General features: G+C 31.0%; 1 protein-coding gene across 1 annotated transcript; it reads left to right on the forward strand.

Moving 5' to 3' along the window:
• The first annotated feature begins 3492 nt into the window (after positions 1 to 3492).
• Positions 3493 to 14348, forward strand: LOC136272096 (ankyrin-1-like). Its single transcript, XM_066073043.1, has 5 exons — positions 3493 to 3553; positions 5307 to 5364; positions 6356 to 6468; positions 8237 to 8341; positions 9998 to 14348. Exon 5 carries the CDS (start codon positions 10314 to 10316, stop codon positions 13437 to 13439), a length of 3126 nt encoding a protein of 1041 aa, XP_065929115.1. The 5' UTR covers positions 3493 to 3553; positions 5307 to 5364; positions 6356 to 6468; positions 8237 to 8341; positions 9998 to 10313; the 3' UTR covers positions 13440 to 14348.
• Positions 14349 to 16726: the final 2378 nt, after the last annotated feature.

The raw sequence follows: 16726 nt of genomic DNA on the forward strand, positions 1-16726 counted from the left end.
TAAACAGAATAATTTTTCAATAGCTCGCTGGATTGCGCAATAAGGTATTCAGTTTGATCAGCCAGTTATAGCATCAATGTCCTGTGGTAACTCAAGTTTATGTTGTTTTTACAGTCAACCCATTCATATTGTACAAAGACAGTTAACATCTAGAACACTCTCTAAAATTGTTAGGTTTTCTATTTATAGGCTTGTGTAAAGAAAACAGAAAAACAATTTAAAGTCATTTACAATAAACATTTGGGAATTCTTGAAGCAATAGCTTAAAATAAAAAAAAATCTTTAATCAAAGTACTGAAGTACTAAAAGCCGGGCTCTTTTGGTGTTTCTTTATGCATATTGTGTAGTAAAGCTTTTAATGTCGGTAAAGCGTCAGAGAGCGACCAAACTTTGTGAGCGGCTATAAACAAAAATATGTCTGTCTAGAAGAAAAACAACAGTTGCTGCCTTGAATTTTGCAACAAGCGTTGTATACTCATTCCCCATTTCTTCAACGCACAGCAAAATAGTTCATTAAAAATTCATGATGCATAGTCTTGTTTTTAAAACACGTTGTTAAAAAGAAAACTAAAAAAGATCGAAATTGAAAACAAAATGCGAACACTATTGACAAAACTTGGCTCTTTGTGTAACTATTTGTATAGCGGAAGTTTTTACTTTGACGCTGTTTGGTTTTTTGTTTACTTTTGAAGTTTTAAGCTTTCAGCAGAGCCCGGCTAAAACATCATCGATGGCTTCGTGGTTTTCTCTATTTCTAGTGCAAAATGTATCACAGGTATACTATTTTTTTTTCTGTAACTTGAATTAGTTCAAGCTACATGTACAGCAACAATGTTTGAGTAAACATGGTTTAAAGTATAAAAACAAAGTACAAATCTTTACTAGATATAGCTCACTTTATTGTTTTTATTCCTGAGTAGTTACATGCCATAATTCAGAACTAAATGTCAAACCTTGCTGAACAAATTGTAGACATTATTGGGCAATCTAGCAAGTTATTAGGTATTATGTACTTCATCGTTAACATAAAAAAAATAAGATGGAAAGACCTCCAATTGTTCAGGAACAATTTGTCTACTAGTTTTATGGGTTGTTTTTGTAAATTTCAAGAACTGTTTATATTGTGATTTTACACGAACTGTTGATATGTGCTTTTTTGAATTAATAACTTTTTATTTTCGCTTTATTCTATACTTTGTTTTATTTCGCAGTTCAACATAGATTCATTATTCCCCGATAAACCGCAGCATAACGAGTTCAGAGCAAAATTCATTTTTACATTGTTTTTAGCTTATACAATGGCAAACTAATTATCAAGGTTTTATAAATAGTTCACGAGCCAGTTTGTACACTGCGTGTCAAACTCTTACTATCAGTTAGGCATATAACATACAAAATACAGCTTGAGATGATTCGCAGACTGAGTATTTACGAAGCTGTAGACATGCGCTACGTTAGTATGATACATGTATTCTATTTTTTCACCAGTCATATTCGATGATTTTTAAGTAACATTAGTACTGGATATCATTAACATTTAATGATTACATGAAAATAAAATGTGTTTCCGGGGTCTTATTTAGTCATACATTTGAGTGGATCGAACTTCCTAGGTTAATGAATTTAATTTAAATATAACAAATTTGTTTGCATAAATAATCACCTAGAATTTGTGTACTTGATAGTACGGTCTGTTTATTTCTGATTGTTACTTAGGACAAGACAGAACTTCGTATAGGTTGTTTTTGACTGTTTTGTTTCCATTTTAAAAATATTATTAAAACAATAACAACCATCAAAATCTATATATTTAAAAACAGTTTTTAACAATTTATGTTTGGCTTAACTTCAATAGTTTTGTATATGGTCAATATTCAATTCAAACTTTAAATAATGTGTTTTTCCTTCTCATATTCTTTATTTGTTGTGTCGTAAGTGAATTACATGTAATAATAAGTCTACCAATTTTATATATATAACGCTTTCAGAGAGAGATATATGGTTACAAGTTTCCAGTATTTTCAACATTATATTGTCCAAATAATGAAACAGAATGGAACATGAGGTCATCCGCTCTCAACTGTACAAAAGAAAATGGCTACACATGTTTACCAAACGAAAACTTTACAGAGCTGATAGAGTTTTGCTACACACAGCGTTTGATATTGATCGAGGAAGGTAACTGGGGAAAAAATGACAATTCTTTTCAAAATTAGATTTAAATGTTATCTGGTTATATTTAGATTTGCAAAAATGTTTTCTTATATGAACCTATAGAATGGAAAAACTTTCTATGTAAATTTTTTATGACTAACAATGGTACTGCTAGCATTATCGTCTGTCGGCTTGATCATTGTACTCACAGAAACCGGTAATTTTAATGTTTCTGAACGAATTGCCTTTCTCAAACTCAAATATACGTATAAACAGCAATATTAAAAAGTTCACAGCTATATAAAGTTGGTTTGTTAGTGATCAAACCCACTGAGAAGCCCTTTGGGCTACACAGAATTTGACACGTGACCAACCAAGTTTTTATTCTAATCAACTTTTTAACTTGCTGTTTATTTCTTAAATAATAATTAGATGCATGTATATAAGATTTCATTGATAAATCAACATGCCGTACATTTTTAGTCATGCAGACATATCACTAATTTCTTTAAAAGTATATTATTATCAATATACCTGTAACACACTTCTTATGTACGAAAAGCATCTTTTATTGATTCTCTTTTATCCACATTTGACATTTCGCACTTGTTACAGCCCTACTTACACTTTTCAAAATATTTTAAACATAGAGGGACGATTAATTCAAATTTAAATTACACAGTGTGACCAGATTAAGTAAAAAACAAAGATTGGGTAAACACCCCAGAATGAATATACTGCACACATTTAACTGACCATGACCTCAGAAATTTGAATAGAAATAAATTAATCATGATTTAGTTTTCATATATTGCTCTAAATTCTGCATTTGCTATAAACAATAACATGTTAAAATCAGCAGAGGGTTAATCAAGGATTCTTTTTAATAACTACAGTTTGCAAAAGGATATTGCAACTTTTATTTGCCTACAAAGAAAAAAGCAATCAACAATTGGTATGTTGATATTTTCAAAATGGCAAGATTAATTATTTTTTTCTTAAAATATATCCACTCTAAAATGTTCTCCTCCTGTGAACTTTAGTAAGGTTTTTTTATGTTGTTTTTTTTTTTTTTTTTTTTTTTTGGTTTTGGTTTTTATGCTTTTCTTTTTGTTTTATGATTTTCGCTTAATAGCTGAAAAATGTAAAAAAAAATATTATATTGTTTTTTATTCAGTCATTAGATCAATAAATATATTTGGAAATTAATGCGTCATGTCGAGAGCCATTAACTTAAAAGGTGGCCAATGAGATACCTGCAAACGTGAAGTCAAATTAACTTTATATCATTTTTGCTTCTAGGTCTTTGTTTATATTTGATTAAAAGTGTTTCATTGGTGCAGTAAATTTAGATATGGCTGTCTAAAGTCGTCATATCTCAGCACAAACATCTTTAAATGTAAGTACGTCAAGAACAATATCAAGAAAATTGATTAATACAGGGGAAACGGGGGAGGGATCCATTTTCTTTCTTTATTTATTTTTTGTCTTAGTTTTATTTAAAGGAAGTTTGGTTTTGGGGGGTTTTTTTGATTTACAGAAAACCTTGTCCAGCTCAAAGCAAAGTGAACTAGTTAAGAAATCTCTTTAAAATCACAGAAAATTACACACTCTACACCTCAGACATCTACATCTCGACATAGGACATGATGATGTACCAAGCATATCCGTGTTTTTAATAATTAATATAAATAGTCAACTTGTGTTCATAATGAGAATATAATAAAAACTTCTCTGAAACAAACTGTAAAAAGAAAAAACCACGTCTCAAAAATTGATATGTTGTCGACAATTAAGTGTGACCCTTGTAAAAGATTGACACGCTGCACTGTTAAGGCTGACTATGAAAATGTCAGCGGATTTAAACGTTCATAAAACGATACATCTGTTATTATAAAATATTGATGTAAAGTTATTTTATCATGATGTACATGTAATATAAAATGAAACAATATAGTAAGTGCTACTTTGTATGGCACTTAGTGTGATCCCCTGAATTGATAGTCCCGTGATATATGTTGATAATTCTCCCGAATGGAGGTCATAAACAAATTTTAATATTACAAGGGCATGCCCTTATTTGAATTAAAAATTTATATGCTAATTAAATTCTACTTTTGTGGTAGATTCTCACAAGTGCTGCTGCTTTGTATAAAATTCTTCTTTTATTAGAATAAATATCAAAGAAGTGAGCTCTGGTTGGAATTTATATGACCATTGCTTAATATTTTACGTATTCATTAATTCAGTCTATAGATTTCATCGAAACAGCAGCACATTTGAATAAATTAAACATTTCCTTCATTTATATCCTAAAGATCGTAATGATCTGTTTAGTGTATGCACTTGTAAAACGCGGATATAGATAGGCTTTCCGATGTCAAACAAATCGAACTTGTACAGTAAACACTAGAGAAAAGAAATAATACACCCTCTAAAAAATAATCACATGCCGAATCAAAACAAGCATAATAGATACAATTTAATGGTATGATAATTGTTTTAATATTATTGTCTGTTTGTTAAAAAATGCATATTTCCATGTTAAAAAATTGATTGATCCGCATCTCTCTACACAAAATATGCCTCAAAATTTACAGTATGACGTCCAATTGACAAGTACACCGCGATCAGTCAGTTGTTTATATTTATAGGTAATTTTTGATGTAGTTTAATGTTTTCTTACCCAAATCAATCGGAAATTACCTTATTTATTAGCATTTTTGACGACTTATTGTTTTGTGTGATGTCATAGTTAACATTTCCCGTACTTTCTGGTCGGCGCGACCACAAAGTAAACCTTAACAGTGCTGCGCATATTATTTAAAACATATTAACAGTTTTTTAATGAGCCCGTAATTGCGATGTCTCTTGAAATGAAATTCCTAAACAAAAGTCATTTCAAAATTGTTTCGTGAATGTTTGTTCAGAATTGATAAGAAATAATTTATACACATTCACATTTTTCTTTTAGTTTTTGTCATTAATGTTTGAACGAATCATAGCCACGTTGTCGATACTTGATACTATGCTGTGAAAGTTAAAATAATAGCTTTGCTTCGAAGAGCTTTAAAAGGTTAATTGATTTTTTATGGGTTTTTATAAAAATCTTATTATAAATGAAATTCAATAAACTTTATATATATATATAGATCCCAGTTGTATAACAATTGGAAATGGATGTTTTCTCGCTGAGGCATCCTGTGCAAGGTCAGTTTTTGCAGATTTCCTTTTATTTTTATTTCATTATCTTAGATTTTATACTTATAGAGACAGTACGGCGCATCTTACCAAAAAACCGACTTGAAAAAATTTTCCGATCGGGTTCGGTATTTTAGTACTACTCATGAATGTATAAACTTTAAGAAAATTACAAAGTTCTCCATGCAATAAATCTAATTATTTCATTAAAATTGATAATTACGTATAACCTATCACATAAATACACCGCAACGTGTTCGGGGTTCAGCCTTCTATACTATTACGCATGCGTATTTACTGTGAACAAAACACATGCAGGGCTCGCGAAGAATCTCCTGGACAGGTTTGTTAATAAAAATATGTCTTTTCTACTTTTCATAGGTAATAACTGTTCAAAGCTTTTAAAATAACCACAATTATTATTTTGTAAGCATGTATTTTTCGTGTTTATCATAGGAGTTGCTACAACCTAAATTTATTTTTATAAATGAGGCCCCTTGAGGGGTTATTTGACATATTTATGTCTATTCATTTTAAAATGAACCTAAATTGGTAAACCATTTATAAATTATCGAGTAAGTAAGGATGTGTTTCATTTAGAGAATCGCTTTAACCTCGTTTTCCATGATGACCGTAGTGGAACGAAGATCTTGTAGTTTTCAGCACGTGTCAATTACTGTCAATCAAAGTCCACGTGGTACAAATAAACGATATAAGATTATTCCGGTTTGTACGACCCTTGAATTTCCGGAAGTTCATAATTACGTTAATTAAGTATGTAAAAGGGATTTTCATGTATTTCAACTATTACAATAAACGTTATTTCTTATTTCCTAACTATACAATAGGTAAATCTGAAGTTATTCACACATGTGTTTTCAGCTGTACTGTCTCTTTAAATCTGTTTTTATGGATAAAATATAATAACGATAATAATAATAATAATAATTGCAGTGTTCAAAATTTGCCACCTGATTTCATTTTTTCCTTCCACGAGCAGAACAGACCCACATTTGAATAAAAGTCAACTCAACAATGCCTGGATTGTTCCAATTATTCTCGTTGTGCTCGTATGCATCCTATGTGTGCCGTTAATTTACTTTAGAAGAAAAGGTAAGACTATCTATAATTTGTTTGTTACATTATCAATACAACGACTGACGCCTTGAAAAATGTATTTTTAGAAGGTCAGAACTTTTATGAATTCAACTTTTGCTGACAAACAAAATCAAAGATAAATCGCTATAATACTTTTTGAGTCAATTTAAATGCAAACGTAACTTTTAAGCCACCTTGAAATAGATGAAATCAAAATGTCTTGTCCTGTTTTTCTCTTAGTAAAGTTTAAAACTTTTATATTGCATACAAAACAAAGTAAAAGAACAAAAAGCAAATTGTACATTATTTGATATATGAAATTATCAACTTTATTGTTAAACCATATATCGTTAATGACGCCAGTTAATAATATACAAATACCGACTGGGTTGAAGGCAGCTTTGATTTTTAGGCCATTAAGGGACAAAATATTGCCCGACGCGAAGCGGACGGCGATGCATTCGTCCCAAAGGAGTTAGAACAATCAAATTGAATATTGCCTGAAAACACAGTCAACATTTACTATGTTATATAAATAAAAACTAAAAACCAAGATATTATATGAATACATATCGCCGTCATTTTCTCTGATCAGCCTAGAATTCACACGTAGAATTTTTCTCCCAGTCTATTTCATAAATATCATCGGCATTAGACGCACTATGGTGATATTCTGCCACTTAAGGGGATTTTCCTCCAGATGTTCCTCCTGTGTTTACTTTTCCGTATCTTGCAAATTGTTGCATCTGCTATGCTAACAAACCGCTGCATTGAGCGTTCGTTGGTTATTTACCTTCACTGATTGCCTATTATGACGTCACATGCTATATTCAGTAGTATATTCTTGCTATATATCTGTATATAGACGAGTAGTCTATAATTGAAATGTTAGCTCGTCCGAACAATATTGACCTGTTAATATATTGTTTCATTCACCGGTTTGGAGTGATATTTCATTTTTCATTCCATTTTATTCAGGTAAATATAGCACACAATGCCATGATTACACATATAAATTTATCAAATAAAAAAACCGGACATTATTATACTGCACGATGCAACTTCAGAAGAATAAATTTGTTCAATACTGTTACTATATTGATTACATGACAAACAAATGGTAAATATTACAGGACAGCCCATAAAAGTCTTGTTTAAAAGCTTTCAATGTGGCCCTTCTAAAACATTTCAGTTATTTACAACACAAGTTCACTCACATTTACGTTATGGAATTTAGGCAGAATACTAAAGGAGGAATATAGCATAATGAATTGAAAAATGACTTTTTTATTATTTTTTATAACTTAAACGTAATAACAATCAATAAGATAAAAATGGATTTGGTCAAGCAGTCTCTTGCAATATTAGACAAGAAAGATTTTACAGCTTTCTTAAATTGTTATTTAGAATTAATTTCCTTGACTTTCAAAGGCAATGCATTCCAGTCTTTGATAGTATTGTAGAAAAAAAACATGAAGACTCTTTAACTTTAATCTTTGGTATGATAAAATTCTTTTTACTAATTGTTTTTGTCGTACAATTATCTTATCTCTCAATTTTGCTTGTATAGTCTTATTTCGTCATGACAACCAAGTGTGAAATATTCAAATGTATGACCAAATAAGATAAAAATTAAATTTCTTAACAATTTTATATCCGATGACATCACAGTTCATCTCGAAACATATGCATCATTCTTGTTTATCAAGTAACTACAATGAATGAAAAAAATAGCAGATCAACATTTCTTTCTGAACACCACATTTGTATTTATTTTTCCTAGAGTGTTTAATCTTCATTTGCAATACCGACGAAGAAAGGCAACAACATGAAGAACGTGTGCTGTTCATAAAAAAGGAAAAACACAGCAAAAAACATAAAACGAAAGGTATCATTTCTTATTTCTTAGATTAAAACCTATGGTTTAATTTTAAAATTGTAATGATATTTTCTTGAATAAATTGATAAAGAAGACTTAATAAAAAGCAGCCCAATACAAAAAAGAACATTTTCAGAGTGTTAATGCGAATTAAAACAGTTTTCATGATGCAATAAAGAATTTAAAAAAAATTATTTAAAAACTACAAAAAGTGTCAATGCAGTTTTCTCTGTCCCCCAAAACCGATTGAAGATCAAATCCACCATTTTATTTCATTTGCATTAATTAATACAAATGCATGTCATTGTTTTGTTTGTAAGAACATCACTTTATAATTTTAATTAACTTTACATTGTGAGTTGGCATTGATAAACTAAAAGACCGATAATATACTTTATCAGACTTAAAGAAGAAAATAATCAATAGCAAAAAATACAATTTTTTTGAATTATTGAATAATTTATTTTTGAATGTTTCAAAGGTGTTTAAAGGAAACTAGGGCTATAAGAATTATTCATTATTTTCTTGATTTGTTTTCTTAGATTACTTTCTCATGGAATTTTTTTTAAATTCTATTAAACAAATTAACATCTTAGCGACAAAAAAAGGAATACAAGTTAAAAAGATATTACCTAAAAAAAACTTTAAAATAATTGTTTAAGAATCCTTGTTTGTACAAGTTATTACTTCAATATTTTTAATGATTTAATTCTGTTTGTAACGCCTCATTTGATTGGCTAAACAAAGTCATATATATCGTATAACATAACTTGCCTACGTCACAATACGACGCGCATGCGAAACTTATTTATCCGCTTGACGTTACGTTCAAATTTTGTACAATTTAGAATAGTTTAACTATATAATGGGCCTTATTATCCGATTTAATGGTTGAAAATTAAATTATAAGGATTGAATTTAATTTTACCTATGTTTTACGAGTATAACATAACTTGGAACAGTTAACACTTTTTTATAAACTGCTTCGCACTTTATGAAGCGTAAACTGCCCCAAGTTATGTTATATCATAGAACATAGGTACAAATTAAAGTAATTCCATATTAAGTAAATATATTCGACGTGGTTCGACATTGTTTTCTTTATTTTCTTAGACTTCATAGAACGATGTTTATATCTATTTTATATCAAAATTTAAACAAACTTTTATTCGTGACAACTTTTATTTTACGATTTACTCGAGTCCAACTGGTTACTAATATTTGCAACAAAGATGTAGATTATTTTGATACACCAAAGGTTTTAAGGAATGATTCGCGGCGAGAATTATTCACGACGATGAGGCACTCGCTAACCTTGCAAAAATATCTCGCACGCGAATAAAAAATAGTTAACAGTATTACGTCACTCACTTAATACTGGATTCTTTTATCAAAGACAATTGTCCCTATATCAAAGAAAAATGTATATATATAGCAAGACTTATGTCAATTTCTTAAAAGAAATTTAACATAGCTTATTATTAGTTTGTTTGTCACTCAACATTAAATAAATATGATAATATGAAATAAATAAATATTAAAACAAACTTTACAGAAATATTTCCGATGTGCCACTCAAATGTAAATATACGTGTTTATCCATTGATTAGTTTAAATTATTCGTAACAGTAATGCATAATTATATATAATATCTTTTCCCCTTAGAATTCAACCAATGGAGACAGGACGACGCTTTTTTTGTTGAAACTAAAGCTTTTAATGAAGTAGAAAATAAAACAAATCAACACAATTGGGTTATTGTGGAAGGTCACTCTGGATCTGGGAAAACCGCCATAATTCAACATATCGCAATCAAATATAAGAATGGGGGATGGAACGTTAAACCATTACATGATGCTCAGGACTTATAGATACATATTACCGTAGAAAAAAATTCCAGAAAAAAACAATATTCATTCTCAATGATCCTTTTGGTCAAGAGTCCTTTGATGAAATATTATATAACTTATGGGTTACAAATATGGACGCCATGGAGCACTGTTTAGGAAGAGTTAAACTTTTGATGTCGTGCAGGACAAGTATTTTATTAGACTACAGGTTAAAGAAACTTTTAAAAAAGTATATCATCGTAAAAATCGATAGTGATGAATTTCAATTAACCGTAAATGAAAAAAGAAGTATTTTCAATAGGCACAAAGGAAATAAAGAGCTGTCTTTTAAAGAGGGGGAAATTTTCAAAATTGGACCGTATTTTCCATTATTATGTAAATTATATTTTAGCAATAACGAATACCAACAATGTGGAATTCGATTTTTTGAGGAGCCAGTCGAAATCTTTAAGGATGAAATAGAAAAATACAGAAACACGAACCCTGTAAAATACTGTGCCTTGGTGCTTGTTGTTCTTTTTGACAATGATCTTCGAGTTAATGATTTGACTAGAAGTAAACTTTCATTGCAAAAATATAAACATGCTCTAGACTTGTTTGGACTAGGTGAATTGGCACCTTACAAAATTGGTGACACGCTCGAACTTATGAAAGGTTTTTTTGTCAAGAAAATTGACGACTCCTATCAATTTTACCATGATTTTGTGATGGAGATTACTACATATATGTTTGGAGAAGATTATCCCAGCGATGTAATAGAATGCGCGGATATTGGTTTCCTTAGAAGAAGAGTAAGGTTAAAAACTTGTGAGGGACAAAACGACCCGTTTACCATATATCTGAATGATACTTACATAGATCAGCTCGAAGAAAGACTATTTAATGGCATTTTAGGAAAAGATTTCTTAGAGGTCGTTCTTAATCCATGTTTAAAAAATGAGAAAGTCTCTAAAGCATTCATAGGAAGAATAGAAAATAATCCGGAAAAACTTCCTCGGTTTTTAGAAATGAAAACAATTGAAGCTGAAAAACAAAAAACAGATCAGACAATCAACAATTTATTACTGAGTGATGTTACCTTTCTAGGTTTGGAAAAACAATTTTCACCCCTTTTTGCTCTGATTACATTCTGCCATACAAAAGTATCACTACATTGTTTACAAACTCTTCAAAAGATAAAGCCAAATTTTGATTGTAGTTCCCTGTTCCCTGCAGTGTGCTGCAATGGTTCTAAAGATTTGCTGCAATTGTTTTCGAAGAATATCGATAAATTTTCGGCAGAAAAATGGGGAAGTCTATTCCCCGTTCACATTGCATCTGTTTTCCATAATTATGAAATACTTCGAGAGTTGTTGAAAGTCAAAGATAATGTTAACAAAAGGACTAATGATGAAGATAGGTGGACTCCATTGATATTAGCAGCTGCTAATGACACCGATGAAATCAAAGATATGCAAAAGCAAACCTTAGCGCTTTTACTTGACAGTGGAGCAGATATTAATGCATATTCGAAAACTGGAATAACTCCTGTCTCTGTAGCTTGTGAAAATGGCAATGAAAAAATTGTAGAGTATTTATTGAAGCATGGATCAATGATCAACTATATAAATACAAAAGACGAAACCAGCCCTCTTTATAAAGCTTGTCAAGAAGGACAGGATAGCATTATAAAACTTTTATTAACATATGGTGCAGAAATTAATTATTGTCAAGAAGGGGCAAGTCTTCTCTATAGAGCTTGTCAAAAGGGGCATGATCGCACAGTGCAATATCTACTAACTTACGGAGCAGATATAAACTTAGGTACGGAAAAAGGAATCAGTCCTCTTTATGTTGCTTTACAAGAAGGACATGATCACATTGTGCAACTTTTATTCAAAAGAGGTGCAGACATTAATTTATGTGATGAAGAAGGGGTTAGCCTTCTTCATAAAGCTTGCCAAAAGGGACACAATAGCACAGTACAACATTTATTGAATAATGAAGCAGAAATTAATTTGCGTACAAAAACCGGAATCAGTCCTCTGTATATAGCTTGTCAAGAAGGAAATGATAGCACAATTCAGATTTTACTGAGCAAACAAGCAAATATCAATTTATGTACGGAAAACAATGAAAGTCCTCTTTATGTTGCTTGCAAAAATGGACATTATAGCACGATCAAACTTTTGCTTGAGAATAGGTCATTAGGTAATAATGCAGACATTGATTTATGTAGGGAAGATGGAACTAGTCCTCTATTTATTGCAAGTTGTAATGGATATGAAAAAATCGTGCGAATTCTGCTGAATAATGGAGCAAACAAAAATAAATGTAACAAAGACAACGAAAGTCCTCTATTTTCAGCGATTTCGTGTGGCCATGATAGAATTGCAAAGCTTTTACTAGATCATAATGCAGATATAAGTTTATGTACGACAAACCTTGAAAGTCCCCTCCATATAGCTTGTCAAAATGGTAATGAGAACATTGTACCTATTTTACTGGGAAAAGGTTCCTTTGTTGATTCATTCAATAATGATAGAGACATTCCCCTTCACATCGCTTGTATAAAAGGAAATGAAAACATTGTACGTATCTTATTGGAACAACATTCTTGTATTAATTCATACAATAATGATGGAGACACTCCCCTTCATATAGCTTGTATAAAAGGAAATGAAAACATTGTACGTATTTTATTAAAAAATGGAGCAGACATTAATTTTTTTATAGAAAGAGGAAAGAGTCCCTTACATAAAGCAATTTCACATGGACATTATACAGTAGTTGAACTCTTACTATCCAATGGAGCAGATACTAATCTATGTCTATGTGACAGAGAAAGTCCACTTTATACAGCATGTGATTATGGACAGGAAAACATCGTCAATCTTTTACTAATAAATAAAGCAAACGTAAATATTTGTAAGGAAAACGGCGAAAGTCCTTTACACGCAGCAACTGCATACGGGCACTATCCAATAGTGGAGACTTTACTTAAGAATGGGGCAAACATTAATGCATGTCAAAGAGACGGAGAAAGTCCGCTTTATAAAGCGTGTGAAAACGGACATGATGGTATTGTAAAACTATTACTAAGCCATGGAGCAAACGCTAATCTATGTAAGGAAAACGGAAAAACCGCTTTACACGCAGCAACTGCATACGGGCATAAAACGATAGTGGAGACATTACTTCACAATGGAGCGACCATTAATGCATGTAAAAAAGACGGAGAAAGTCCGCTTTATAAATCGTGTGAAAACATGACATAATTGTAAAATAATTGCTGGGAAATGGAGCCGACATGGATATGTGTTCAACAATAAAAGAAGCACATTTACATGCAGTAAGTGCAAACGGACATTATACAATAGTAGAGATTCTAATTAACAATGGGCAAATACGATTTATGTCTTCGTGACGAAAAAACTCCACTTTATTTAGCATGTGAAAACGGGCAAAGTAACATTGCAGAACTTTTACTGAGCCATAGAGCAGACATATATATTTGTAAGAAAAGCTGTTAGAGTCCTCTCTCCGTTGCATCATTAAATGGCATAATGTTTTGGTACAACTTTTACGGGAAAATGGATCGGACAATAATTTAAAGGAAGAAAAGAAAAAAAATCACAAAAAGCTTATTAGAAAATCATTACCCTGTGCATCATTCATTCAGCTTCCTTAATATTACTTTTTTTCAAATGTCTTTACAAAACTGACGTAAATATTTCATATATTTTTGGAGTATTTAATTAACCATGACCGTATTGGATGCACAACCAATTTAAACGTCGATATATACAATGAAATCTAACTTATACAGTGTCATTTCTTGTTTCAGCACACTTGGTCTTTTTCTGCATTTTATCAAGTAGAACAAGTGACCAGCATTTGTATAATAAGTAAAAATTCGTCCCTTGCTAGTACCTGTACTTAATGTGTGTGTAATTTGACATTTTCATGTTAAAAGTAAATAATTTAATTCTGGTTGTAACGCGCTTTCTGATTGGCTTAAAAATTATTTTATATCGTATAAAAAATGTTGCCTACGTCATAGTAAGACTAACGTCAAAACGTATCAATACGCCTGACGTTACGTATGAAATTTGTACAATTTTACGTCATTTTAATGGTCAAATGACCGTTTTTATCTACAATGAAGAGTAAAAAAATTAAATTATAAGGAATAAATTCAATATAATTATTACTTTTATACGATATAAAATGGTTTGAAACAGTTTACGCTTTTTTATAAACTGCTTCGCGGTTTATTAAGCGTAAACTGCCCCAAACCATTTTATATCGTATAAAACTAATAAATATTGAATTCATTCCTTAAATAAATTGACAGTCATAAAAAGCTAAAGAAAGGAAATAATAATTTCCATATAATCACATTGGTCTAAAGTGAAACAGAACAGCCTTGGATTTATACAATAGAGCCTGCAATAGTTATGAATGTGATCAACAGCATTGTACTTTCAATGATCTGCAAAGACTACAAATTGAGTAGACTATTTGAGTTGGGGTAATAAAAAAGGTACTCCAGGAACCATCACTGAGTGTTTGATTAATCACATAGATCGTGTCAGTGCTGTTAATCATAAACGACTAAAACTACAAACATATGTCAATTAAAGTTAACACTGTACCAATCGCAATGATAACCAAGAAGCATGATGACTTTGTTCAATTCAAGATGTTATTGGACATATTTTGAAAAAATGATTTGGCCACCTCCGCTCACACTTAGAAACTTCTGGACTAACGCTTTTATTCCGCAGACCCATGGCTCTAATCTCTTTCAGACTGTTCAAATGTACACTAATTGACTACAAAGGAAGACAAAAGTTCAGTGGTGCTTTCATCTTATCTCTTGTGTGTAGTTATCAATTAATGTCGTCTATATACACGATAAATATCATGTCTTCAATCTTATTATTGTAAACTACATGCATAACTCTTACCTTTATTATTATTTTCTTTATTACCTTTATTTAATACCTTTATAATATTTTTAGACTTTTTTATATAATTATTCATCGTTTATAAAACTTAGTTCTGTTTTCTTTGGACTACTTTTAGAGGGAAAAAAATTTATACCACAAATTGATACTCATGTAAGCACAAAATTGCTTGAAAGGTTTTATGTACAGAAATAAATAAACATTTCCTGATAATGACGGTATGATGAATTAAGATATGAACCAATACATGTACAACTGTGCCTAGAAGACAACCTTTGTTAAATTAAATGTACCATTGATAGCACTGCATCTCATTATTTGCATAAATTGATTTATAACTTTCTTTTAGTTCAAAATATTGTGTATTACCTCACATCAGGAGCTTAAGATGCTTTGTTTACTGATTTCTAAATATGCACCTTATTATCGGTCAAAGAAGCAGTTGTGGTAGAAAGAGCGTAATTTGGTCGTAATTTTTTTCTTTCTTTTTTTTTACATGTAGAATAATAGTTCATTTATAACATTTGAAATGTTCATAGTGAATAAAAACAAAAAAAATTAAAAATTATAATACACCTTTTTATCGAGTCCTTTATCATTTTCAGAGAAAATAAACATTATTTTTTAATGTAAAATAATAACTGGAATCAATTCTGATATATGAGATAAAAGTGTTAAGACCATTTCACCAAGTTTTTTTTTTACATGTGCATTTATGACATATTCTCTGTGTCCTGCTGCAGTTGCAACGTTTTCCCCTAAAATACATATAGATTAAAATACAGGAATTCGGAAGTTGAATTCTATTTGCTTATCGCTATTTACTAGAATTCTGTGGTCGGTTCGCTATTTAACCGTAAACATGCTAATAAACGTAAATTCAAAATTTCATATAAACTTCCCTTTTTTATAAAAACAAAAACAAAAACATTTTATAGTAAAAATTATTACTCGCTGACCTGACCTGAATCTTGACATAATAAACACGACCAGTAAGAGGCTTAGCTATCCTGGCGAAAATGCGGCATTTCCAATAATACAGTTGTAATGGGATTTTTTTCAAGGGGCTGGCTTACACCCTGTATCCCATATTTGGGCCTTCATATTTGGTGGGGATGGGGCCCCGGGACAGCCCAGTCGACCCTAAAAAAAGAATTGGGTTTACACGACCAGTAAAAGGCTTAGATAGCCTGTCGAAAATGCGACATTTCCAATAATACTATTATAATGGGATATCTTTTAAGGGGCTGGCTTACACCCTGTATCCCATATTTGGGCCTTCATATTTGGTGGGGATGGGGACCCGGGAAAGCCCAGTCGACCCTCAAAAGGAATTGGGTTAACACGGCCATTAACAGACTTAGCTAGCCTGGCGAATAATAGGACATTTCGTTTAATACTATTTTAATGGGATATTTTTCAAGGGGCTGGCTTACACCCTGTATCCCATATTTGGGCCTTCATATTTGGTGGGGATGGGGACCCAGGGAAGCCCTGTCTTTTATTTTTACAGAGTTTGATAATAAATTTAAAATAAATTATATACATTTTATTTTACTCGTCGCTCTGTAATTTGAAATTCATATATTTCA

Source organism: Magallana gigas, chromosome 10, assembly GCF_963853765.1.
Source record: "Magallana gigas chromosome 10, xbMagGiga1.1, whole genome shotgun sequence".
Lineage (NCBI taxonomy): Eukaryota > Metazoa > Mollusca > Bivalvia > Ostreida > Ostreidae > Magallana > Magallana gigas.

Coding starts and splice junctions, on each gene's coding strand:
- LOC136272096 (XM_066073043.1), top strand. CDS start 10,314: ATGGACGCCATGGAGCACTGTTTAGGAAGAGTTAAACTTTTGATGTCG.